The sequence below is a fragment of the Taurulus bubalis genome (assembly GCF_910589615.1).
Source record: "Taurulus bubalis genome assembly, chromosome: 1".
NCBI lineage: Eukaryota > Metazoa > Chordata > Actinopteri > Perciformes > Cottidae > Taurulus > Taurulus bubalis.
In genome coordinates, this window is record NC_136589.1 from 13,467,272 (window position 1) to 13,494,834 (window position 27,563).

Genomic DNA, 27,563 nt, shown 5'->3' on the forward strand with positions numbered 1-27,563 from the left:
AGACCAAAATCAGATGCGATAGAATGCCAAAAAGAAATGTGAATAATCGTGTATAGATAGAATCTTTATCACAAAAAAAAGTGTAACCAAAATATACATTTATGCTAATCATAATATGGACAGTTTTTGTATTGCCCTTCAACACAGCCTTCTTCTTATACATGACTCAGCTACAGCCCCTTAAAGAAGAATAGAAGACCTTCAGGGGTTTTCCAGTGTATCAACTCTTAATTTCAGTGTAAACTCTTCATCAGGGGAAAACATTTTCAGCACTTCTGTTGCGCATTTAATTCACCAAAAGAAGAAAAAAGAAAATTCAATGCCCACCATACAAACTTATTTGACTTCTTATCTATTATACGGTTCCAATAAATAGACTGATTTAAAATACAAACCAAAGGGATCTTTAGAAAAACACAACATTTGTCTTTCTCACGTTAAACAACTTGGTTGGAAAATGCTGTAAAAAGGAATCGTGATGAACTAGTGTACTACCAGCCCTTATTCAGTGAGAGGCAATAGAGTCATCATCTCCCTGTCTAGTTTTTACACTTCTAAGTGCGAGAAAGGCCCTTTCTGGACAGACTGACAAAAGGACAAATCTCAAAAAAATAATTTAAACCAGAAAAAACAAAACAGACACAAGTCTTTCATTGATCCAATCATTCTTACAGAAACGGACATCTTCATTGACTTGATTAGACATGAAGGACAAAAGGGTCATCAGACTTTTCTCCTCATTTAAGTCCACTGTGTTTGACAGACATCATAAAGGGCAGATAAAGCAAAAAAGAACAATTGCAATCAGGCCACCAAAGTACATGTTCTGCAGAATTGTCTTTTATCCTCCTTCAGAACAAAACAGCAGGGTGTGTGAGGAAAAAATTATATATATATATATATATATATATATATATATATATATATATATATATATATATATATATATATATATATATATATATATATATATACATATATATATATATATATATATTTCTATATATATATATATATATATATATATATATATATATATATTTCTATATATAGTGCATGACTGATGGATATGAATGGTCACCTCTCTCCTGCACTCTCAGGTGAAATGTAAAGAGAGATTCCAAACAGCTTCTTCTTCCATTTCTTTCGATTCTCATTACGTGTGGTCGGCCGGTGTCTCCTCCACGGCAGTCCTCCGGTGGCTGAGGTAATGCAGAGTGTCTGATATTGTGCTGAGAATAGAAGCATGAGTCTGTGTTGAGCAGAACCCCCCCCACCACCCCCCAAATGGAGAGAAATAGAGAAGAGAAGAAGAAATACTGGTGTGCATGATTACAGAGTCTAATGCTCCCACAAGCTGCCATCAGAGCTGGTACCACTTCTTATCTTTGTACTTCAGCATCATCTAGAGGGCGAGAAGAGCAAAAATGAGAGTTATTAACCTGAAAACAATCTCTTAAGTGTCCAAAGAAATGCCAAGTGCGTACATCATGAGCATGTTTGGAAAATGAATCTGCGCTGGACATCATGGCAGCCGTTCTGTCCTCCAGCTCCCCCAGTTTCTGCCCTCTCTCGTCCAGAGCTATCCGTGCGCGGGCCAGATCCCCCACGACCCCAGACGCTGCGCCCTTCATGCCCTCCATGCCCCCCGTGCCAGGGATGTGCTGGGCCAGGCTGCGGGAGGCCTTGCCAGCACCCGTTTCCCCAACTACCAAAGACAAAGGGAGAAATCCATTTCAGTGTTCATAAATTCCGACATCCATGTTCAAAGGAAGATCAAATGACACATTGATTGTAAATCGTCCTGTAACTGAAAAGTCTCCCAAACAACAAAAATAAAACAGAATTATACACAATATACATATTGAAAAAAAGATCCTGATACTAGGCCATTCTTTACTCACAGAGGTCCTCCCTGTCCAGAGACTGAGCTCCTCCCCCAAACAGGCCTTTGAAGAAACCTTTGTTCGGCGCCTCTGGTGTCTCCACTGGGGTAAATAACTCACTCAGCATCTCCTGAGGAAGACATACACATCCGCACTATTTCAATATAGTCCATTTCAATATACATTCCTTGTAGATATACAGACTGACCTATAAAGTATATGCCATACCATTTCAGGTGCTAATAGTGGGCATGGAATTATGTAATTTTACATGAAAAGAAACTATTATTGTAATACTTGTGGCTTAAACCTGGACCCTATTTTCCCAAGTGACTAAGAGGGACACATTTGTCTTAAGTGGTCCAGTATTAAACAGTTTTTCTTGACCGCCGCTTGATCCGATTCCGGTCTGTTTGTTATTGTGTCTCACCGACTCTTGCTCGGAGGAGTCTCGTTCTGAAATCTTGCGTCGCATCCATAGAATTGAGATCTGCAAATGTTCAGCCTAACATTGAAATCATTTTAGATAACACTAAGCTACGCTTTCTGTTCTCAACACAACAAACTCTGTCAACACCAGCTCTCATCTCTCCGACTCTCAATCATGTTTCCACCATTGTCTTCCGACAACAAGTCACATGACACAATAACGAACAGAATAGATCAAGCGGATGATAAAGAAAAACAATATATTTCTCTGTCAGGTCCGATCCATAACAATCTGAATCCGACGGTGGCAAAAACAAGCACTTTGAGTGGACGTACATTGACGATGCAGAATTGGCCAATACTGGGCAAATTAAAAAAAATGATGTTCCCATTACTCACAAAAACTGGTTTAGGTTAAAAAATAACAAAGATATTCTTTAATAAATGCATTGAATGGCAATATTAGTTCTCGAATGCCCCCCTTTCCTCTGTAATTCGTTTGATGTTAACAACAACGGATTCCAGAATTGTCCTCTGAGGATGCTTTGTGAAGAGATAATTAAAAAGGTGTTGTGTCGGGAAGCCCAAAGATTCATTAGAAGCCTGATGAATAATTCAAAAATTACTCTGTATTTGCGAATGCAAGATTAATCATTAAGCCTGCCACAATCTGTTAAAAAAAGTTCTCCATACTCACATACTTTACTTAAGTTTGTTTCCTCAAAGCATAAATGAAAAGCCTTTTCTCCACACTGATTTATCTGACCTGTCGATTGTCGCAGGTCTCCTGGCTGTAGGTGATCCTCTGGATCTCCGTGGGGGAGGTGAGGTACAGGGCCTGACCCAGGTTGGAGAAGCAGAACGTTCTGGCTATCCGCATGTCTGTCAGCGGCAGGTAGTTCACGTCCAGCAGAGGCCGTAGACTAGGTAAACTGGGATGATACAAACAACAGACATTATTTCAGACCAAACCTTTAAGAATGTTGTTATACAAACAAATTAAGTTATTGTGATTTCATAACTTATGTTGAAAGTAGAGTCACTCAACACTAGAAGCTAGCAGACGTCATACCTCAGAGTCATGATGTGCCCGTTAGCGCAGAAACAGGCGATGCAGTTCGCGCCGGCCATCTGCACAACGTCGGCCCTCAGCACGAAGGAGGTCTCTGTGATGTTGTGTTTGTAGATGCGGGTTTGGGAGGGCATGGCCACCACCTTGGCCTGTTTCTCCGAACACAGCACAGCGAACTGGGGATCCGGACCCTCTTGAGACGAGGTAGGGGACGCTGGCCTGCGCCTCCGGCTCTTCTCCTTCTCCTCGTCTGAGGCATTTGGGTCATACCATGGCTCGTAGGAAGGGGGCAGCAGAGCTCCAGTGGCGTCCAACAGGGCCATTGTCAAAATGCCTCCTTTGAGTGTGACCATACTGCCTGAAGAATGAGCACAAAAGGTATTGTTTTCATTTGCATCAGAGACTGCCGTCAGATTACCACTGAATATTTAGCAAATTTTAATTAAAATTGTAATTCCAACCAAGAGAACCAAGGAAAGTTGGAACATCTGGACATTAACTGTGATGGGACATAAATAAAACCAGCCACCCAACCTTCAAAGAGTCTTTTTGTCCTGAGCTCACTCTAATGGGTTTGTGTTAGCTTTTCTTTCCAATGTAAAATGTAAGAGGTTAAAGGTTTTAAATCATTCTGAAACTTAGTATGACCTTTTACTTTTTGGAATACAAAAATACAGGTTGAGTCATTTTTAACCATGTTTTTATTAAACGTCGAATTTATTTTTCTATTTTTAATATATTGTAACCATGCAATGTTGGTGTGTTGCAAATATAATTTGAATTCTGTAGATTTATTATAAAAAAGGTACAATACATGTTGAGCATACAATGCATTTGAAGCCAAAACATTCAGTTACATTCAACGCTATGTGACTCACGATAGTGTACTGAACTTTGAAATTCTGCTTATAAAGTGATATATACTACTCCACAGCACAAAACATTGTCTGTGGGGATTTGATACTGTTGATACCAACTTCTCAAAGATTTCTGGAACTGAATCTTTTGACTGAATTGATCTAATCTTTCGGCTCACACATTTTGTTTGTGGAAAGAAAACTCAGAACACAGAGTTCTGACCATAATTTCTCCTCCACCACTTCCTAAATCTTAACATTGCAACACACTGCAGGAGACCATCAAAACAGTCCAACAACAAAGGGCCAGAAAGAATCATTCTGAGCTTTAAATATTAATAAAAATATGAATACTAAGTTACTTAATACTGTATTATATCTTCACCCAACATGTTGAATCCCGTTATCTTTCTCATGCGTGTCAGTAAAGTGTGATCTTAAGTGGCTTGGAGTGACAACTCTGCAGCAGAGATAAATCCTCGTTACTGATATTTCAGTTCAGACCGCTTGTCAATTGATGAGGTAATGTAATTTTCTGTTTCCCCACCTGGGGAATCACTTCAAGAACAGCTCAACTTCTTACCACAGAAGGAGATGCCGACTGGTTGCTGCAGCCTCTGGTCCCCGCCGGGCGGCAGGCTGAGGGCCACCATCATCACAGTGCCCTGGGTGGTTCCCACCAGCAGACAGGGGCTGACCACGATGTCGTTCTTCCTCGGGTAACTCTCGCAGAAGTGGAAGGAGGAGATGGCCTCTCGAGATTCTCGGTCTATGCTGGTGACACTTGAACTACGTGAGCGGGTGAATGAGTAATCCCTGGCATCTGGACAGCAGGAGTGAGCACAAAAAGCAGAGGATGAGGAAAAGTGTGACGTGAAAGAGGTAAAGAAGTTTAAAACAAGACATTCAAGAGAGGTCATGGCATGAAAATCCATTGGGTCAAAACACAGTTAGAATGTTAGTTAAAATCTGCTTCTGTATGTTTAGTGACGCACATCATCAATCATATTCTCGCCTTTATAGAAATAACACAACACAAACAAAGTCATCACCGAAAAACTTTTTGACATTGAGATGCTCTTGCACAGTTTACATCTAAAGGATGCATTTTCTTTAAATGCTTCCCACAATGTACTTTTTTTTGCAATTCAATTTACAACAACATTCTCAATGTGAAAAAAATAAAAATGCACAAGATATGCCTGTAGTACTACAGGGACTCCCAAGGAAGAACTGGTATTTAAGGAGCAAGAATTATTCATGCCTCATTATCGTGCTGACGGCAGCTGAAGCACAAACTTTTACCCTCGTTAAAAAGCTAATGAGGGATCCCAACAGAAACACAAAAAGATGTGTGACACAGAGGGGAAGGCTAAACACACCGCTCGTCATGTGTGTTCTTCACGAGGAAAAACTGTAAACGAGAAAAGCAAGGGTTTGAACACGGAGCGCAGTCGAGTCGGCGGCGCTTCCTCGGAAAGAACCAAACAATCATTGAGAGAGGATTAGTGTCATGTTAACCAATTCAGAGCAAAAGCCCCAGCAGGGGTGGGAGGGGGGTTAGTACCAGTTATCCCACTTCAGCCCAAGTCAGACCATGGCTGGTCCACTCACAGAAGTTGGGGGTAGATTCAGTTCTACAGACGGCCCCCTTCTGGGTCGTCCTGGCTGCCGCCTTGCCTTCGTTCACGCAACAAATTTGCTTCTTACATGTGCGAGAGCGCCATTGTTTGGACATCTCCTTTGCTTTCAGTGCAAACAGAGACAGAGTGTTCGTCTCAATTTACAGTACAACAACGCAGGACAACAGGAGTCTCACATTCACACCAAAAATGCTATTAGACAACTACAAATTATGTGACAGCTGTGAAAGGTAATACAAAGAGAGATTCAAGTGACAAAAGAACACCCGTAGAGAAAAATGTAAAAGTTCTTGGAAGCTAAAATGTAGTAGTTTTGGCTTACCCAGGTCAGTCTTTTGCTCGCTAGACGAGCTAATTTTCCGTGACATCTTGGCTGTAACAGAAACAAATACTCATATTGTATGAGGAAAAAAAATTGCTAAAAACTTAAATGTTTTTTTTTTGGGTGAAAAATCAAAAAAGTGTTTGAAATCAATTACAATCAAAGATTCCGTTCCAATCATTTCAGCAAATCGGTGACATTGTTTTTACTGTGAAAATCAGTTCGCAATCAAAAAATATGATGTTTAGTCTAAGAGTGGTGATACACTGAAGGACAACCGTTACGATAACTATGTTATCAACTAATCGTACAATATACAGACATGATCTTAATATTTCCCGTTGCATTTACATCAGAATGTCACTAACATTGTAGCAAACATGATGTTAGAATAAACAGCAGGGTTTAACCTGCCGTTATAAGACTTGGGCATTGCGCAGATATTGCATTTTTTTTTATAACAGAGCCCTTGATTCCATTACATTTATTGATTTGGTTGGATGGTTTTAGTTGATTGATGTTTTATTTATCTAGAATTCTTATTTTAAATTTTTTCAAATTTCAATTCCAATGTCAGAGTTAAAAGTGCAATGCTCTTTGAAAGGGTGTACTTGCATTATTATGACATCACATCATCAATATATCAGTGGCATAAAATGACAAACATATTGTTTATCACAATTACCTCTGGGACAGTAAATTGTCCAAGAAGTTGACCGTGACATGCCATTACATAGACTGCATTTCTTTAAGAGAAATGTTCTCTTTTCAATTGACTTGTGGTTGTACTTTTAACTCTGTTGCCAATATAAAAGTAGAAAAGTTGCCTGTTGCAGTCTATAACCACACTTAGAGAAACTCTGAGGATATAAATGACGCTGACAGGCATCACAGACGACCAAAGGGCCTGCAAAGTCAAACAAAGCAAGAGGCAGTCAAGAAAAAAAGGTAATTGCAATTCAGTGAACATAGTTATGCAAAGACAGCAGGAGGAGCATTGGACTGAAGCCCTGCAATCAGAAACACACAGCAAATGTCTACAGGGTCAATAGTTCACTTCAACATTTAAGTGACAAGTTTCGACATTAGTAATGTAAAGAATAAGGCATGAAGCAGATTTTCTATGCTTTAGAGCACTGGTGTCAAACTCGAGGCCCGCGGGCCGAATCCGGCCCACCACGTCATTTTATGTGGCCCGCGACGGCTTGAAGGCCATGAAATCACGGACCCGTTTTCAGTCGTTCGCGGAGCCGTTTTCAGTCTGTCACAGGCCTTTGCATGGGCAAAAGAAAAATCCTGTGCTTTTATTTTGAAGGGAATTTTTAATGCAGCAGAGTGCCGTTTATTCAATTCCTGTCATATTCATGTAATGTGCTGTAACTGTGTTACGTTCATTCTGGTCACATGACATCTATTGCTTCTGTCCATCTGGGGAGAGGGATCCTCCGTTGTTGCTCTCTTTTTTTCTCTGTGAAAGGGTTTTTACTATCTTTATTTGGGGAGTTTTTCTTGATCTGATGTGAGGCCCCTGGACAGGGATATTATGTGTACAGATTGCAAATTTGTAATTGTGGGCTGTATAAAATAACTTGAATTGAATATTCACACACTCCTCAATGCTGCGTTCACAACACACTTTACTTGCGTGAGTGTACACACTGGACTATTTGTGATAGTTCGCTTCATTCCAACCTTTTTATTTATTTATGTTATGTTAAAAAAGGCTGAAGTTATACAATTATTATGTCTGTTGTATTATCTTGTGTCCTTAAGATGCACTTTTAGTTTTTTAATTGAGTGTAAAAGGGAATATTTCTGTGTTTGGCATACTATGATACTATCTCAGGTTCAAACTGTACCATATTTTCATTGAATCAAATTGAGAAGTTGTAAATGTTCCTCGCTTTGGATCTCAGCGGGTCATTGAGGGGTGATGGTGGGTCCTGCAGACAGACCAGTTGAACCACTGCCCCAGACCACATGCATGTTATGTCCTTCTCAACTGTGACAAAAAAGCTTTGAACAAAGTTAATATAATAACATGCGTTTAATCTTTGTTTTTTTTCATCTGTTTTAAGTTTGATCTTTTATAATATGAGTAATGGTTTCTTAACCTTAAATTAAATGGATTTATGTCATAGTAACAGAGAAATTTGAATTTTCAGCTCACGGAGGGCGAGTGCGCCAAACAGCTGATCCACTGAATGCGCAGGTAGAAAATCCACGGCCCGCCACTGTACAGTTACAACCGGCCCTTTGAGGGCGACCATGATGCTGATGTGGCCCGGGGTGAAAATGAGTTTGACACCTATGCTTTAGAGTTTAGTAAAAAAGAAAAGGAAAAAAAGAGCAACATTTGCCAATTGGGCATAATATTTACATGCCAGAGTATCAAAAGCTGATAGCATTTTGTCAAAAATCTGCATAGAAAATCTGAGGCCTGAAATTGAAAAGACGTCCTGTCATGCACTGAGCAAAGAATCCTGATTCATTTCATAAATCAACTCAGAAGTCCCCAAACCGTATGATTGGTGAAAATACATTTCTTGAATTCACTTCTGTCTTTCATTGGCACAAGAAGCACAGATTGACATATAGGATTAAGGCACAGTGGGGTTAGAACGCCGTCATTCAGAGAGAAAGAGTGAGTAATCAGACAGAATACATCCGGAGGATACAGTACCAAAGTCATTGGCAACCGTCTTGGAAAAGCGTCTGCTTTTGAACTTCACTGGAAATAAGGTTAAAAAAGACAAATCAGATATCTGCAGCCATTTTGAAATGCTTAAATGTAAGCGGGACGTGCAGCGTTTAATAACACAGTACCCTTCTCTATGAACTTCTGTTTTCGCTCATCATCAGAATTGCAAGGTGAGGTAGATCCTACATGACAAAGGTCAGCATTTAAAGAAAAAAAGAAGATGCATTTCATCATAATAAAAGTATCTGGTTTTTGTATGAGGCTTACCTGAAGTAGGTGATTTGCAGCGGTCCTCTGAGGTGTTGGAACCATCGTTTGAGTCGCAGGTTGCTGTGGGAGCCACAAAGGTTGTAATTAAACATTATACAATTAGTCCTCTCGGGCTACTCTCAGAAAGGCTGACTATAAAAGCTAATTCCAACAGTCCAAAGACTGGAAACAATAAAGGGTCATATTTGAGCAAAGACAGGGTCATCTACCCAGACAGTGTAAGCTACACTTGAGTTCACTTCACAAGCCTAGTCTATTGACTCAGGGTGTAACTGTTGTTTGTCTGGTAAAATATGGAGCAGGGTTTAAAGAGATACGCTACCAGATTTAGTTTAAGTGCCCTCAAGTGTCAAAATTTCCTTCTGGTTTACTGCTGATGTTTTTTTTTTTTAAGTGAGTTCTAGGGGTGTGAAATCAAAATCAGGGAGTGTGAAATCAAAATCAGTGAGTGTATCTTATTCAGAAAGAGGGAAGGAGACAAATAAAACTGGGGGGGGGGAGGGAATTCAGACACAACATGACTTACTGAATTGGGACGAACGTAGTTTTTTCACAGACTCAGAATACATGTTAGACAGTCTGGACATGCAAGACTTGCCAGGTGGAATGTCTTTACCAAATCACAGAGAGAGACCAACAGAACAGTGAAAAAAACAGTGAAACAGAAAAATGACTGTACATCGGAAGTGTAAGAGAAAAGAAAAGAGTGTCAGAGGCTTGCTGCTGGATTTCCAATTTAAATGAAACTGTAAAAATATTAATATCAGATAATATTCTTGCAGTCTGCATACATTAAAATGTGCTTTGCATGGCAGAAAACCCAAATAAAAAAAAGTCTTGAATCTATCACCAGGCCACTGAGACAGAAAAGAATGAATTCAAACAGTGAATGACAAAAACACAGTAAAAGTCAAGACATAAACAGTGAGGCTAAAACAAGCAAAAAAACATGAACTAGGAATCGTTTCATCATGTAAAACAGAATCAAAAGGAAATGCTAGTGCAGCACTGATGCAGCATTCACTGTCTTTGGTCTGTCCAACTGAACAGATGGAGAATCTGCCAGTTATGCCCCCTGTTGAGGGACAGGAGCTACTGCAGGGGGCGGTGCTCATGGTGCTAAGTCAGGGCTGCTGCCAAGTGTCCACCCAGCCTCACTAACCGGCCTGAGCAGGAGCCGTTAACAGCTAAATGTTAACACTGCTTTCGCAAAAATTAATGCAGGGTGAAGAACAAACTATTTAAAGCATGTATTCCGAGATTAATCATGCTAGTCAGGGCTGCCTTAGCTATGGAGAGTGGCCACCAGAAAAACAACACATGGATATAGAAATGCTGGGAGTGCAGCTCACCTCCAGACGGCTGTCGCACTCTGCGTGGGGAGCGAGGCTGCCTATGGTAGGGGTCGGATGGACTGTACAGCTCCGATGTGCCCATGTTGAGGAGCAGAGTTTTCTGGAGGTAGTCCACCACGGCCAGACCATTACTGTTTCCAAACACCACGCTGAGACACGGAAGGGACAAGGGACACAGTGGAATTAGAATTCAGATGCCACTTTTTGCCCTGAGCTATCTTTAATATCTTTTATATAAACTCTTACTGCCTTCTGTGTGTGTGTGTGTGTGTGTGTGTGTGTGTGTGTGTGTCAGGATGAACCAATACAGTGACAATGACGTGATGTCGTGTCAAAATATCCAGTGTTCTGGCTGCGTGGACTTACAGGCCGTAGGAGGAGTTAATAGCCAGGCTGGTGATTGGCTGGGGAGGCTCCCCGCTCACCCACACCAGCTGGATCACCAGCTCCACCTGGTAGCCCGGGGACTGCTTCAGCGGGGAGCACCGCACCCTGCATCAAACACACAGCCGGATGAGACAGCAGGCGGTACTTTACACTGGAATGAATTATCACCCTTTGGGTAAGCCGCACTGACAATATCATGGTTTTTTTATTTTTTTTTATTAGTGTTATTCCCACTTCCACCCTTTTGCTGTCAAAACATGTTCCTCAGTTCTGTACATTTTTATAAAGAGGATTATTTCCCCCTGGTGTACTGATGTGGAAATGTTGTGAAGGATTGAGCAGCTGGCTGGAAGGAGTGACTGGATCACTACATCACTCACTTAAATTGGTCTGTTCAGTGACAACCTGCTTCACCCAGCTCAACCTTTTTTGCAAAACACAACAAGAAAACGTAATTGTCCGTACTGCAGGCATGGTATATTGTCCCTGGGTCCGTCCGAGGAGTTGCTGCCTGTGGAGGGCTGAGTGGGAGGCTCACTTTCCTGCGGGCTGGAGGAAGCTCCCGGGGTGGGCAGGGTGGGGGTCTGCTCCCCTCCTGGATCAGGGGAGTCCCCACCGTTAAACTCACACTGCATCCGCACCTCCAAAAGCTTAACAAACAAAAAAAGGCTTGTTTTTAGGACGTTTTTGACCGTCACCTCTCAAAATACACGCATCTCTTCTGGCCTCGGATGAAATTGTGCAAGAACAATTTGTTCCTAAATCTGTCATGCCCAGATTAAAGTTTCAAGATCTATATAGTGATTCAAATTTGTCCCAAACTTGTTTCCCCACCTGCACAACTTCAGTGGTGACTTCTTGTTTGCTGAACCGATAGACGATGACGTGGGCCGACACCCCGGCCACACAGAGCATCCTGCTCTCAGGGCACCAGGACAAGGTCTGGATGGCAAACGGGTCCTCCTCTACTATTTCTGTATTTGCCTTCTCCTCCTTACCGCGAGCCCGCTCAAACACCTTGGCAGTCTTGAGCTTGTACAGCACCTGGAGCATTACTTTGATTGCAAAAATACATTAGACATATATTATGGTACATTATGAGCTCAATAATACACGCTGGTAGTGCGACCTGGATTAGTTCTTGTAAATTATGCATAAACGGATATTAAAAAACAGTGTCATGGTGTGAACTTATTTATTTATGCAGATGACACTGTTGTGTTTACACACGCTTCATCAGCATAGCAAGCTGCTCCAAAGCTTACTCATGCAATGGTAATAGTACACTTAATCTATTGTGTCTAAACCTAAATGTCAGCAGAACTCGATGTGTCAATGTGTCTCTCTAAATTCTGATGACCACGTAAAGCTAGTATTCATATCTACGAGGAAAGAATGACTTCAGTTACAGAAGCAGGTTCAATATATAAATCAAATACAACAACAATAATAGACTTTCTCTCCTCACTTACATGACTACACGTGAATGAAACAAATGAAAACTACTCACATGCAGAAGCATCCCAAAATTTGATCGACCCATCGGCATGCCTGAAAACATTGAAAGAAAAAAAAAAAAAAAAAAAAGAAAAAAAAAAATATATATATATATATAGAATTGGTCCACAGTAACAATGTCATGTTTGCATGTGAATCAAAACAGGAAATCAGGAAATGCTTTTTTATTCCTAATTAGTTACTAACCCAGTGATTATAATCTCTGGGTAACTCTGAGTGCCTTGGCCCCAGTTTCCACCACTAATGGGCCATTCCTGTAATATGAAAAAACAAAAAACATTTAGTTTAGTACTTTCAGTCATGTTACCAGATTTAAAGCCTGGATTACACAGAGGAGTAATTCACCTTCTTGCTGTAACCTTGTCTCTTTTGCCGACTGCCAACAGAGTAAAGTGCAGGAATAAGTTCAGCAGGGCAGTCAACAAAGTATTCACAGCAGGTCACGGGTGACTCATGGATAGTCAGAGGATATGGATTCTCAAATATCGGGTACCTGTCAAGACAATGTGCCATTAGGTTATATTTGACAATGAACTCCATCTTCATAATATCTGCGCTTGTCTTTATCAACTTGAGAACTTGCTTGCTGTTCAATACTCAGACTAATCGTCCAACCAGTTTAAATGTCCCATTAAATTACTTTGATATTGTAAATTATATTAAAAAGAAAGAAAAAAACAAAAAGTTCTGGGAAAAAAATAATAAACAATGGGTACTTGGGCTGCAACTACTGCACTCTTGACACCCAAATACAGTACACACTTTTCAAAAAATAGAAAAGGAGCGGAGTTGGAATTACATACGTGTACCATATAAATCCGCGTTAATGGTTACCAGAGGGGCAACACACAGGGAAAAAGTAATAAACATTAAGATTATAGTTAAAAGAATGTTTGACGGCAAAACAATTACTTTTGGTAATTCACTTCTTTTTTTCATGGGACCTTTAGAGAATAGGACTCCATCAAAAAGAGACATGACTATGACAGTTTGTGTAATGCATAAACTCATTTAACGCAATCTATTAAAAATGGATTATTATAGCCACAGAGAAGGATCTTAACTGTGTGGCCTTTCTCTTCTTATAATTAATTACTCATATGAAATCTTTAAATCTAACATTTCTGACTAATTCATTCTAGTTCAGAATCAGAATCAGAAACCGTTTATTGCCAGGAATGTTTGCACAGACGAGGAATTTAGTTGGGCGGAAGGTGCATACATTAGACATTAGACGAGACAAACAACAATCAACGACAGCAACAGTGCAAAAAGTCTAAATAAGATAAGGATAAAGTGCTCAGACAACAGATAAGTTAGCAGTATCTTTAGTATACTGAGTTTGAATATAATGTGCTTGATCTCCAATGCGCATATTCTTTGATGCATTCCAAAAATACTCTAACAACTATATTTAGAAAGCAGAATAATTACCCAATCTGTCCGAGGTCTATTAAAACTAAATCCTTCTCGAGGAGGACCAGCACAGCATAAGGCTCCTGAACGTCTGGCGAAAGAACCAAAACAGCACAAAATTAAAACAATGACATCATTTCATGGAGCTCCTACAGCTTCTGACAGAAGAACAGATCCCGTCCAGAGCGCCGCGCCACAGCTCACCATTTGGATATGGAGTTTCACACAGCGTTAGAAAGTCCACGATGGGGTAGTCCATCTCCAGGACGGTAGTGCTCTTTCCATGCATCACAGTCAGACAGGCTCTCCTCCCCACCGTGTCGTAAGACAGACCTCCAGACAGGACCATGAACGGGTCCCTGAGATCAGGAGAAACACACAAACTGTATTGTTTATTCAATACGTCGGGCCAATCTGTGTTAAATGGGTGAGGAGGGACACAGACATTTTACTGCTGTGCTTTCACTGTAGGGCTTAGTACTGAAGCCCAGTATTAACCGGCCCCTGGGCTAAATTATTGACGGCCGTAGTGTTGATGAGCTCCGACATTACCGGTTCTTTTATCTGTACTTTTTAACTTTTGGGTGTAATGTATTATCATGCTGCAGCCTCTGCAGTAGCTGCGCCTACGGTGTATGAATGTTAGATAGTCCTGATGTGGCACCTTGCATGAGTGAATGAGGTCATGTAATGTTAAAGCGCTTTAAGTGGTCGGAAGACTAGAAAAGCGCTATACAAGTACGGGTCCATTTACCATTCCTCTGCCCTCTGTATCGGGGGAACTACAAACATCTTAACATGTAGAAAAGTGACATTTCAATCTTCCCTGTCTGCAGTCTCTCATCCACCGCTATAAGCACAGTGCACTAGGTCGGCTAATATGTTCAAATCGTTACAAACAAGCTAGAACAAAAGCTGTCCGTAGGTTGTCTGTGCAGCTTAGTTCACCACGCATCCTAAAATTTGGCAAATTCCTGTAAACCCGTCTGCTGGCTGAGACAAAGCAGCCCCTCCCCGCTCTACCAGCGGAGCCTGCAGGCAGTGAATCACATCAGCAGAGGCAGAAGAACAGAGAACAGGAGGAATGACTGATACCGACTGATGCCTGTGTTCTTCATTCTGTCTAAACTTCAGGACTATTATTTATTGTATCGACATCCTAGATTTGTTTTGGTTTCTAAACTGACTTTGCTGTAGTTATATTTAAAATATGAATTAATTCTATTCTGAATTTATTCATTTTTGTAATAATATATTAAAAAGCAATTATGTGAGCATAAAAAATAAGCGATAAGAGTATTGATAAAATCCTAACGATAGCCATCCCTATTTCTCTGGAGATGCTTTGCCCCCATTTCAAGAGCATTAATGATGGGAGGAGCCTGATTTTTAATTATAATGACAACTATATTAATCCTTGTCCTGACAAAAAAAAAAGTAGGGGATAATTAGATCAGCTTCAGTGAAATATGTAATTTTTCATGACATGTTTTAGAGGAAAGTTTTGTCCTTGTACTTGGTGACTTTGACGCAACAAGTTTGTAATAATGATTGTGTTCATAGCAATCACAACACAATTAACATGCAACCTCAATGGAACGACTAATCATCTGTCATTTATTTAATGATAAATGATCGACTGATGACTATGATCACAACAAAACAAAGCCAGTGAGAACGTAAAGAACAATTAAGACAGGTCCTTCCCAGCTTTCCACCCAGTTTCCACCAGCAGTAGGACACTGTCAACATGACTGGCCTGTTGTGATAGAATAACAGGAAAGGCCACTTTCAGTGCAGGATATGGATTCAAACTTGAGCCGGATAAGACACAGGATGGGTGGGGATTAGCTACCATCACACTTACCCAGCCCTTGTTGTTTTGTACTCCACCTTAAGGATAGGCTTGCATGGTTCTGGCTTTTTTCCATCCTTAGGCTGCTTTCCTAGTGGGGGTGGAAGTATAATTTACAGAATTACAATACATATAATGTAACTAATGCTCCTGTACACACACACATACACATCATTCCAAATCCATCTGCTATTTGTGCAAGTCACACCTAAGTTTGGAGGGATTTTGAGCTATAATATGTTTTAAAGACATAGGTGGCTTCTATAAAATATGTGTTAAATACAAACAATGCAAGTGTATATACAACAGTTCGTACCATGTGGTGTGATGATCTGTGCAGACTTGGCTGGGATTCGTATATTCCACGTGGTCAGAGTGCCATCAGAGTGGCTGCAGACAAACTGTTTACCCTCATGATGCCAGGCTACCGAGTGGATCGCCTGAAAGACACACGGCAGCACATCGTTAGACAGGGAGGAGTAAAAGTACACTGCACATTTTTACAGCTGCGCAACCATAAATCAGAAGATTTGTAGAGGCTCTGTGTGCAACCAATTCAAAGCATAAAGCTGTGTGGATTAATACACATTTGGTGCACGTGCCAGTGTGTTTGGCAGCAGTCTGTGGGATCGGCTCAAAATAAACCACAATGCGTGTGTTTATTCAAATGAAGGAAACCGTTACCCAGTGCAACATGTGGCTCATTAATGTGTTTTTAATAGTTTTTGGACAACAATGGCTCCATGGCACTGAGGAATAAGACAGATCAAGTTTTGCTTGTTTTGTAGAATCTGTTCATTGATAGTTAAGGTCTTTTCATGGGTTTTGATTCATGGGATGACAATTAGAAAAACATAGTATTTTGCAGTGCTCGGGACGTTTCTGGGCGACGGCCTTATGGGAACTGGGGGACTAGCACCCGGGCAAGAGGAAGCTATGAAAATGGTGCGCACGGCGCCGGAAAAACTCATATAGCGAGGCAAAACAGCAAGAAGACAAAGCTCTCTCTAAAACGAGAGTGAATCTGGGGTTGGCTTTCACGTTCACTGCTGTATGCGATGCCTCGGGTACCTTGGCTATATTCCGGCAACCACAGTCAGTGGGCGTGCACTCCTGGTGTCGTTAAGCCGGAGGGAAGGAGGGTCAACTTTGGATGTTGTTTCACAAACAGTAAGCAGCAATTCCTGCATAGTATGCCTTAAAAGTGCTAATGTGCTTTTGATGCTTTGAGATGATGCTTCATGGAACACAAAAGGACCTTATCTCCTGAGACAACATCTCAAAAGAGCCCAATGAGCAGCTATTTCAGCTTTCATGACAAAACACCTGGGAGCCACCATTCAGTCACATGTGATGAAGTGATAGATTATGCAAAACCCAACGAGACGAAACAAGTTGCTGGGACAACAGTGAGAAACACCGGAAAACGAAAGCAATGCCTTACCTCATCATAATTGTAGCGGCAGTCAGCTTTTTTGCACTTCAAGTCCCACAACACCACTACCCCACACTCGTATCCAATCAGGAGCTGGGAGGAGAGAGGTAGAGAAGGGAAGCAGAGCTCAGCTCATTACTGTGAAACCACATTCTGCACATCGACCTGAGCCCGGAGGTCACGCGGCTGTAACATCACTGTAACATCACTGTCTGTCATGTCTGATAACTTGACTAAATTATTTCCTAGGAGCTTTTCATATAAGAATTATGTAGAGTAGTAATGATTATAGATAAGATAGGCAGAGTCCTAACACACAGTAAGTATATAGTCGTTGATTTCCAAAGGAATTTCCTTGAAATAATAACTCCAAATTATTCAAGTGAGATCTATTGAAACCAAAGTAAACAATAATTCAATTAAATAACAGTATTTTCCATATTTGTTGAATTGTATGCTTTCCTATGGTACAGCAATTTTCCATAAAATCTGAAGAGATTACATCAATAAATTAAAAAGAAAACAAATATACAAGACAAAAACACAAGTGCATATATATATATATATATATATATATATATATATATATATATATATATATATATATATATATATATATATATAAATAACATTCAAAGCATCATAAAGCCGTTTATGTATTTTATGAACACTAGGCATGCATATGGTAACTGCCACATCCCCCAATGAGAGGAGTATCGAGGACACAGCATCTCTTCTGCTATGATGTTGTCCGTGTACCATTATGGAAGCTTTCTGTAAACAATTAGTCTCGGAAAAGAAACCTTTTCTCCTCGATTCTGACACCGAAACCTGATGTTTACCATTGACATTTTAATTAGCTGAAAATGTTCCGCTATCATTCTCCATTGTAGCTGCACAAGCCGTATTGACATTGTGTCATCTGCACTGGAGCAGATATCCACAGGGGGAAGCAACGAAACAAACAAAAGTGGTGCAGCTTAGTTTTAGGTTTGATGGTAGAAATGTATCTCTGCTCCACAGGCAATGCGACGGTCAACTATCAGTTACCTTTCCTTCATCCATGGGGTTATCACTGATGTGCACGACAGGCCCTGGGTGTGTCTTTGTGGATCTGTGCAAGTTTTAGGGACAGAAGAGAAACAAGAAGACAAAGAGAGAGAGAGAGAGAGAGAGAGAGAGAGAGAGAGAGAGAGAGAGAGAGAGACACAGACAGAGAGATAGAGAATCAAGATCAAGCATATCAATCAATCAAGAACGAAACTAAAGATAAAATGCATAAATGTCAGCAATATAAAGTTCAGATTCTCAGCACTAAGAGTACAAAACTATCAGAAAAAAAAAAAATATATATATATATATATATATATATATATATATATATATATATATATATATATATATATATATATATATGTGTGTGCAAAACCTCAATAGCAGCAACAAAAGTTGCAGTATGACAGATATGTGATATATATTGGGTGTTAAATGACACATGTGTGTCTTTAAACACTTTAAAAAAGAAAATAATCCAGAATCTTTGTTTGTTCTCAAAGAAATAAGCATGAGCATAAGAAAAAAATGTATCAGAGAGCGAGCGACATGACATACGAGAGAGAGAGAGCGAGGGAGAGAGCGAGCAGGGTCACATGAGGGTCTATGAGAGATAATAGTGTGTGGAGACAGCGTCACCCTGGCAACAAAGCAAGGGGCACGGAGGGAGTGAAGGTCTGGCCTAAAGAAAGTGTTGCTGCCTCTGAATGTGGTCTGGCTCCAGCAGCTAATGACCTCATTGCTGCTGATGAGTCGATACAGTCGGAGATGTGGCAGCGAATAAAAGGAAGGGATGGACTGGAATATGGAGTCCGGTCTGTAATCACCGTATGACACGGCATCAATATAAAAGGTCTGCTTTAAGATATGACGAGCGTCATAAATGTATGGACAGCCAACATCTCTTTTCCTAAAATCATTTTCACAGTTGTGCAGACAAAAAAAACTTCCCCGTCTGTTTCTGAGACATTTATGAGAGCTGATGGCCTACTTTGTCGTTTTAGATCTGGGAGTTGAAGGTGTCAGAGCACCAATTTATCAGATTTCATGAGCAGCCTTACATACGCACACACCTTTACACTCTATTTCCAATTTTAGCTGCCAGTCACTGTCTCAAATTCATTTTCTTCGCTCACTGGTGGGTGAGCTCAAAAAATTATCTTGGAAGAGCAACTTCAGTGAAACTTCGTTCCCCCCCCTCCTTCTCATTTTCAGTGCTATTTCATGCACAACACCAGGCACTGCAGTGAGTAAGTGTTTATTGTCGGTGTGTTGGGTGACGCAGATGTTATCCACCGAAATCGAATTCTACATCCATGTGGCCCCTGCCAAGTTACATCTGGACCACGCAGGAAATGCAGCACGGCATATAGAGGTCACCGGCGTTATCAAGCGGGCCCTTTCTTTTTCGTTAAAATCAGGCAGCAAACACCTCCAGAGGTTTAGTCAAAGTTCTGGCATGGCACAGCCACCACCTCCACTCCGCCCTCACACTGAACGGAGCTGCAGTTTTCTCCGCGTACAGGACGCGCTGTATCTGCAAGCACATTCCTTGGCATTTCAGAGCTTCTTGGTCGAGTGTCAACTAACATAAGTGCACCGAGGAGATATGCAAATGTGAAGAAAAGCGAGGGAGGAAATACAAGACAGTTGTGCAATACAGACTCACAGTTCGATGGCTTTGTTCCACATGATGACGTAGCCTGAGAGAGTGAAGGACTCCACGTTGACAATGTGGATGTTTCCTCTTTCTGTGCCGATGTAAAGCCATTTGCTCTGGAAGGGCAGGTGGCAGTATGTGATTCTGCAAGGAGATCAGGATCCATCACAACCAGGCTTTTGATTATCTCATGACTCAATCCCTCCAGAGTCACTCTTGTCCCTAATCATGCTGCTCCAACTGGAAGGAGTAGCGAGTGACTAAGATTTAATTACAAAGGCCTTGCTCTGTGTCACACTAATGAAGCCGGACTATATATAGATCAGTGGGGTGGAACAGCAGAGTAAACACTGCGGTCTTCTCTCAACCGCTAGGAAAATAAACATTTAGCCATGCAACACATTTATAATGTCAAAGGAACCAGGCTGACGTTAACTGGTTAGTGTGTTTGACTGTTTATCCGTGTTATGTGATCTCTCAGGTGGATATTTCATGAGAGTTTTTATTATTATTTTTGACTAACGGGGATGACAAATGTGTTCTCGCGTGGAAAAATAATTAAATCGTAAATTTAAGCTACGTTAATTGATTTTGTCGACCACATGGTGGCAATAAATAACAAACGACAACAATACATTTGACATATTATCATCAGCTTACGAAGTTGCCCTGGCGAATGACTCAAGCAACATTAAAATCATATTTACAGCCACCTGATGAATTTAAGGCCAATATTTATTGTCATTTTAGCTCGGTTTTAGTCTCTACCAACTCCTGAAAAAGCGGCAGCTAGATGCTAACTTTGTGTGCAGTTTGATGCTCATTAATCTATATTGCTATTTATAAGTCTGTATACTGGCATTTATTTGTTCATGTTTTCTTATTTTGAGAGTTTTATTATAACTTCTTTTCTTAAAGTCTTTATCCAACCAATCATTGATTTTGGGTAGATGTTACATAAATAAAAAGTATAATTATTATAATTTACAGTATTACAATTTTTGCTTAAAATATCTGCCTGCTGCCAGAGAATAAACTAGCTGAAAGGGGATGCAGAATTGGGTAATAATTATTTGAAAATATCGATTAGTTCTGCTTTTCGGGCTTTTAAGTTTGAAGAGGAAAATCCAAGTTCTTACAGAACCACGAGACAAAAAACTGATGCATTATTTTTTTAAACATGATGGCAACGACACAGCTAATAATATGCACAGAGAAGCGTGTGGCCAGCTATGAAGACAGTTTCCAAATTGTGTTGTCGCTTCACGAGGTGACAGCGCCACTGCAGAGAGAACTTACTGTACCTCTCCCTGCTGAACTTGAGAGAATGCAGGATTGCAGGGATTTTTTGTCTCAGGTTCCACAGGTGGATGCTGTCATCAGCTAAGGCACTCACCAGCGCCCCCTGTGTGGAAGGTCACACAAACAGGGGGGGGAGGGGGGGTCAGAATGCACAAAACATCTTGTTGTTTGGTGCTTGCTGCTTTATGTGGTTGCATCATGAGCACACAACTGTGACGGCATTATATACGTAGGCATGCGGGTCACAAGACTAACATTCCTGTTGAATCAATGTGCTCATTCGAGAGCACAGATCACACATCTACTAGGCATTAATGGCCTCCAAGCACCAGTGTCTATAGTGCCTGCTACTGAGTACAAGGAGAGACAGATACGTGGAAGTAGACAGACTTGTAGTGAAGGGGCGAGGAGAAGTTGGAGGGAAAACCAAACACGGAAACAAGGAACAGGTAAAGACAACAGACCTCGTTGATCAGGAACTGGAGCTGGATGACAGCCGCGCCACTCTCATGCTGACAGTAGCACTCCACACCCGCACAGCCAAAGCTGAAAGTCAGCTCAGTCAAGGAAAACTGGACAGTTGATGCAGAAATGTGAGAAGAAAAAAAAAAACTCAAACATAATGTAGATTTTCTGGAACAATGATGCTGAACAATGTGTGTTAATAGGTACTTGCAGATCATTAACTAAAATCATTTCCAGCTTACTGTGAGTGTTTTTAGTATAAAAAATAAACTAAAAAAGGTCCCCAGGCTCTTCGCTTTCGTAACTAAATATTTCATTCAACGTGAAACATATTAAAATAGCTAGTTATAAATAAAAATCAGTGGGCCACGTCTGCCTTATTTATTCACATGCGTCAGCCAGTATGGCGGTAGCACGGTAAACTTAACTCCCACCTCTCTCTTTAGGGACCGCTAAGTTCATGTCAGAGAATCCCTTGCCTGCTAAAACGGTCCATTCAAAAACAGCCGGGCCGCCCATTCAGGCAACGGTAGATGTGTGAGCTAGAAGAGGAACCCCATGAGTGGCTAAAAGAGGGAGTGTAGCCAAGGAGAAACACCGCCCGGGCACCACAGGCCGGTAATGTATCCTCCGAATACTTTCACAAACAGCCCAGCAATAAGGGACACGATGAGGAAAAGCTGGTCTATTTCCACCAGCCTGTGATCACTTTCGCAGGTCTGCACCAATCACGCACACAAAAAGAAGAAGGAAGCAGCGCAAGATCTAATCGCAGAGGGAATCTCTTGACACACGAAATGGCCACAATAAGACAAAAGGGTGCACTGTCTCTCACACTGCTAATGTGATCATGCCGGAGAAAAGCTCCAGAGACGGACAGTTGCGCTCACTATCCGAGTCCACTTGCAGCTGACGCAGCATAATGTGTGTGAACAGGATTAACCGAGCTGTGATCAAACAATCCCTCAGTACCTTGAACAAACTAAGGTGGGGTTGCAGGAGACCGTTTCAGAACATGCTCAACACTGGGCATCACTTCTGCAGAAGGATGGAGGCAAACACAGACTTTCAGACTTGCAGTCGCAGGCTGCTGGTAACCAAACTCACATTCGCCCGTGACCTTTCTGTCCAGTTTTAGCTCCTGGCCCTGCAAGTTCTGTACAACATTTGTCAGAATTATTAATGGACATCAGGGCTCCACAACGGAGGAGGAGTCATTAAGTTGGTTTCATAGCCTCTAGTCATGCATAAAGAAGAACAGAGCAATAGTCTAAAGAGCAGAAATGTTCATATTAATGACCGCAAGTAGAATCACTTCAACAGTTTACAACTGAACACAAGGAACTGTTTGTTTGTTTGCTTTTCTGTGTGCGTTAACGCATCAGTGTATTTATGTGCAGGTGTCTCGAGTGTGACCTGATTCTGGTGTAGGATGTAGGTTAATGGGGCTGCTGAGCCAAGCTACTTTCTAGGCTGGCAGGAAATTACTAAGATTGTATCACAGTAGAGGGCGAGTGGAGCATTCTGTTGGTACTTCCTTTTTCACTTCACGATCGAAACCTTTACTATGATCATCCCGGTCACATATGCAAACTATATGGTCAGTCAACTGAGGCCGTTTCAGACTGCAATACTCATTTCCTGCCATGACTTTATTTCATTCGTAGAACATGTGCTTTTAGGATTGTGTGAGCCCTGCGCTCACACAATCCTAAAAGCACATGTTCTACGAATGAAATAAAGTCATGGCTGAGTCACACTAGTCAACTGGGACTCCACGTATCACAAAATATCTTGCTGCGAGGGACACAACATGTTCAAATAATACTTCCTGTCATCACCGTTAGGTCATGTGATGAGATTCAAATGATTTGCAATTTTATAAATTATTCCTTTAAAGCTGAAACCGATAGTTAATTAAATATCTTTGGGTTTTGGATTGTTTGGATAAATCAAGCAATGTCAACTTGTGGAAATTGGGTTGGGCATTTTTCAATTTTATAATCCCTAGATTAATCAAACTGCAGTACATTCCATGTGTCACATGCATTATTTGTTATCCATTTGTATTACCATTTACTGTCAATTAAGTAAAGTTAAGAAAAGCCAACTTTGACATTTCAGAAATAGATATTGTTGCTCTCTCAGCCTTGTTCCTGTGAGTTTCATCCATCACACACTAAAGTCCCCCTGCCTTCAACAGCATCACTTCCCCCGTGCGGTAAACCAACATGGTTAACCACAACATTTCAGCATCAGCAGGTTTTCTTCTTCAGTCAACTGGTAATCACCGGGACAGGAAGTTATCCTAATCATGCTAGCTGACAGATGAAAAAAAAATTAAAAAGAAAGAAGCTGCAGCCGTTCTTCAAGTCAAAGTTAAGGCATCGCTGAAGCCAAAAGAAGAGGAAGCTAAAAGGCCAGAGGGCTGATCGTTTTCACAGTTCTTCTGCAGTGGAAGCTCTTGAAAACAAACCTCTGACTTTTCACATGACCCGTCAGCTGCACGAGCGTCACGGATCACATTGCACTCAAATGCAATGTGATTCATTTTGCACGAATTTAAACTTAAAGTTCAAAAACATTTACTCTCTCCAGTGGACACCGTTCCCATGTAGGTCAAATAAATACTAATTGCTGTTTTACTTTGGCTCCAACTACAAACACGCAGCTGGCCGATATTTTCGAAATTTAAGAGTACATATATTAGAGGTAGCAGGGGACTGACTACAGTAACACACTGATTAAAACACTGTAGTAGAGACAGATATTGTAAAAGCAGACATTTATTGCTTGTAGACACCTCATTGAGCTTATGTCTACTGAGCTGTGGCAGCGTTTCCAAACTCCGGGGGCAATGAGGCGGATCAATACAGCCTGTCTTTTGATAAATGGACCTATTGCCTGAATGACAGTAATCCCATCAGCTCCACCTTGCACATTAGGACAACATGGAAGCAGTGTGTGTTCTCCGGGAGCTACCCCGCAAACGCAACGTTCTCTTAATCTGGAGCGTGGATAAAGACGAGGACGGAGCCACTTCTAATGAAAACCTAAATAAAGCAGATGGGCCTCCCATGCAAGATACCAGCGCGCAGGGAAACCTCTGTGTTTGTACATAAGTAGGCCAACCCCGAAGACACGCTGTAAACAGCATAACATGGACTAGCATAACGTGGACCAGACTCTTCACATGCAGTGTTGAATAGTCTGCAACCCAGGGGCGTTTTTTTCGGGTTGCTGTGACTCATGGAAGTTGCTTGGTTAGCTATACAAACATATTTGTATCCATGAATACAAACAAACAGAAAACAAACTCCCAACTGCCCGAAGGGTCATACGGCACTGTAGCAGCTTGATTGTGTGTGTATGTGTGTGTGTATGTGTGTCAAGTGATGTTTACAGCACATAGGAAGAGACATCCTGGCACAGACTGGGCAGCACAGTTGATGAGGTTGGCTCCTTGGCATATGGCACAGGAGCTGCTCATGCTTCTGCAGAGATACCACTAATGAGCCTGGGTGCTCCAGGAGAAGAAGGCTGCTGGCTGAACAGAAACACATCCGAGCTAATGTCTACCTCTGAGCCCCGGACACTTCCCTTTGAGCCGTTTGGATTTTTATTTTTGTTGTGCTGGATGACAGGAGGCGAAGACCGGTCACTTACAGTTTGAACTCCCCAGACTTTGAGGAATGTTGAAAGGCGACGTGGTAATATGACATTTGCAGAAAAACATGACAGGACCTTAAGATATGGCTCTGGTGGGCTCTGGTGTGTGAGTTATGTTGGTACGAGTGTGTGTGTGTGTGTGTGTGTGTGTGTGTGTGTGTGTGTGTGTGTGTGTGTGTGTGTGTGTGTGTGTGTGTGTGTACACGAGGGAGCAGAGAATGTTGAAAAATCACTGAAATCATCCAAGCTTTACTTTCCTTGTGTGGCTCTCGTCATTTTCATTTTCTCGTGATGAAAAAAAAAGATACAGCCTCAAAGCTCCAGTCTGAGTCCCGACGGCCAAGATTTTCTGCACGGGGTCAAAAGCCATGGAGGATGGTTGATATGGGAAGCCATGACGCACAGTCTGCAGGAAAGAGCAGAATTTATATTAGTCCTCCAGTCAGCTAATCAATCATCCGCTATGCAGTAAAGCTGGCTTTACTGGAGAAAAAATAAATACAAAGAAAAACTAACATTATCATAATCTCCTAGAAATGTAATCCGTCAATGTGGAAAATGAGACTCATTATCAAAATAAATTAGATAAAGCATAAACATTAGTGCAAATAGAGACTGGAATATTTGTTCTGATATCTGCTTGACATGTGAGCAAGCTCAAGCAAGTAAAGACATTAGTAATAAATTCATTTCATCCATCCTACCCCAGCCTCGGAGTGCACATCATTGCCGGGATCCTGCAGTCCCCCAGCCCCAAAATGTTATCATCATGAGGCATCTATAACTCAATTGGTCCGGGTTGGAAACCTTTCCCATCCGTCCATCTATCCACCCATCCATCAGCGCTGTGCTGCTTACAGCAGTATTATGTAACAGGTTACGCCATGGATTAACCTGAGGGACCTGACCCGTTCTGCCCACAGCTGGGTCAGGAGCTGGTGGGCCGGCCAGCGCTCCAAGCTGCTCAACGCATTTATTTAACGCAGGAAAAGACCGGTTTCCAACCAGACCTGTTGGGCTGGATTATTAAAGCAGTTTTATATTTAAAAAAAAAAAAAGGTTTTGGGGTGGTGGGGATTGTCTGTGTGTTGACGAGAGATTTAAAGCAAAAAGAGCCCAGATGAACTAACACACAGGCCAAGTAGGCAAAGTCACTGTCCTTTTTGTGTTCCCTCAGCAAACAACCATTATCCGAGACGACACAGGAGTAAAAATTATATGTATAGAATGATATACATTTAACTTGACACACGCAGGCTGAGCTCACACTAGCTTGAGCTGAACTAAATGTTACAGGACTTTGTGGATTCTGGTCCTCCATCTCTTAATCATTTCATGAGAGAGGGGGGTGTCTCTTCACAGCAGCCGGGGGAGAATCGCTTTCAATGTACACAATGGCACGCGGGTGTAGTATTAAAAATAGATTTGACTGACCACGTGAACCTATTCTTTAAACTCAAAACACGGTATTCCCTTCTCCAGTTGGGGATAGCTAGCTAACTTAAAACATGACTTGAGGCGACGAGTCAGTGCAACGCAAACAGCCCCGGTGCCGAGAAGGACCTCCCGGGAACAAGCGAGCACGGGACCCGGGACGGCCGAGCGAGGCGGTCAATATCCAGGATACATTCCCCTATTAATGACCCCTCGGTTGCTACTTGTACTTTACTATCTTAACATCCCGATAAACAGCACGGATAAGCGGTGGAAACAACGCCAGTGTGTGTCAACTGTCGTCAAAAAAACAACAACACACACACAACGTCCGTTAATGTCAACCGTTATTAACGGAAAACCCACCTTGCAAAGCTGGAAATGCTCCGACTGGAGGCTCTCCTGGATCACGTCGTTCTCCCGGCTGGAGCCCGGCTGGGCGGTCGCGGAGGAAGAGGAGGAAGAAGAAGCCGCTGTCAAACCGTCCAGCACCTTCCTAATGTTGAACTTCTTCATTTTGACTCCGGTGCAGACGCGACGGTTGAGAAGACGACCATGAATTGGATAGTAGAGAACTAGTAGAGGGAGGGGGCTGCTAGCTAGTTAGCCGAAATAACGCACGGTTAATATCCTTCTGTAGACATCTCACATGTTACGGAGGGTGTTGCTGCCAGCGCACTCTCCAAAAAGCACCCGAGCCACGGACATTTATTCAGCGAGTCCTTTTCCGATGTCAGTGTTAATCCGCCATTCATGCGTCCGCCAGCTTTTTTTGTTTTGGCGTTATTCGATCGGGATCAATCGTTTCCGTGAGCAGTTTCCCCGGTCAGGGCT

At 41.6% G+C, this 27,563-nt stretch overlaps 1 protein-coding gene across 2 annotated transcripts; it reads right to left on the minus strand.

Moving 5' to 3' along the window:
• Nucleotides 1–1,363: 1,363 nt before the first annotated feature.
• Nucleotides 1,364–27,245, minus strand: stxbp5b (syntaxin binding protein 5b (tomosyn); the record flags this gene model as incomplete). Of its 2 annotated transcripts, XM_079217533.1 has the most annotated exons (29): nt 1,364–1,405; nt 1,488–1,708; nt 1,905–2,016; nt 3,082–3,247; nt 3,388–3,745; nt 4,828–5,067; nt 5,859–5,990; nt 6,210–6,260; nt 8,893–8,940; nt 9,036–9,092; nt 9,178–9,240; nt 10,533–10,684; nt 10,902–11,027; nt 11,388–11,572; nt 11,757–11,977; nt 12,433–12,473; nt 12,627–12,694; nt 12,786–12,933; nt 13,875–13,947; nt 14,061–14,215; nt 15,724–15,802; nt 16,028–16,151; nt 17,156–17,239; nt 18,197–18,260; nt 19,869–20,003; nt 21,164–21,264; nt 21,626–21,707; nt 25,604–25,701; nt 27,096–27,245. In XM_079217533.1, the coding sequence occupies 29 exons, from the start codon at nt 27,243–27,245 to the stop codon at nt 1,364–1,366; spliced, it is 3,576 nt and encodes a 1,191-aa protein (XP_079073659.1). The 2 variants fall into 2 exon arrangements, with proteins under 2 accessions (XP_079073659.1, XP_079073660.1); XM_079217534.1 differs by lacking the exons at nt 5,859–5,990; nt 6,210–6,260; nt 8,893–8,940; nt 9,036–9,092.
• Nucleotides 27,246–27,563: the final 318 nt, after the last annotated feature.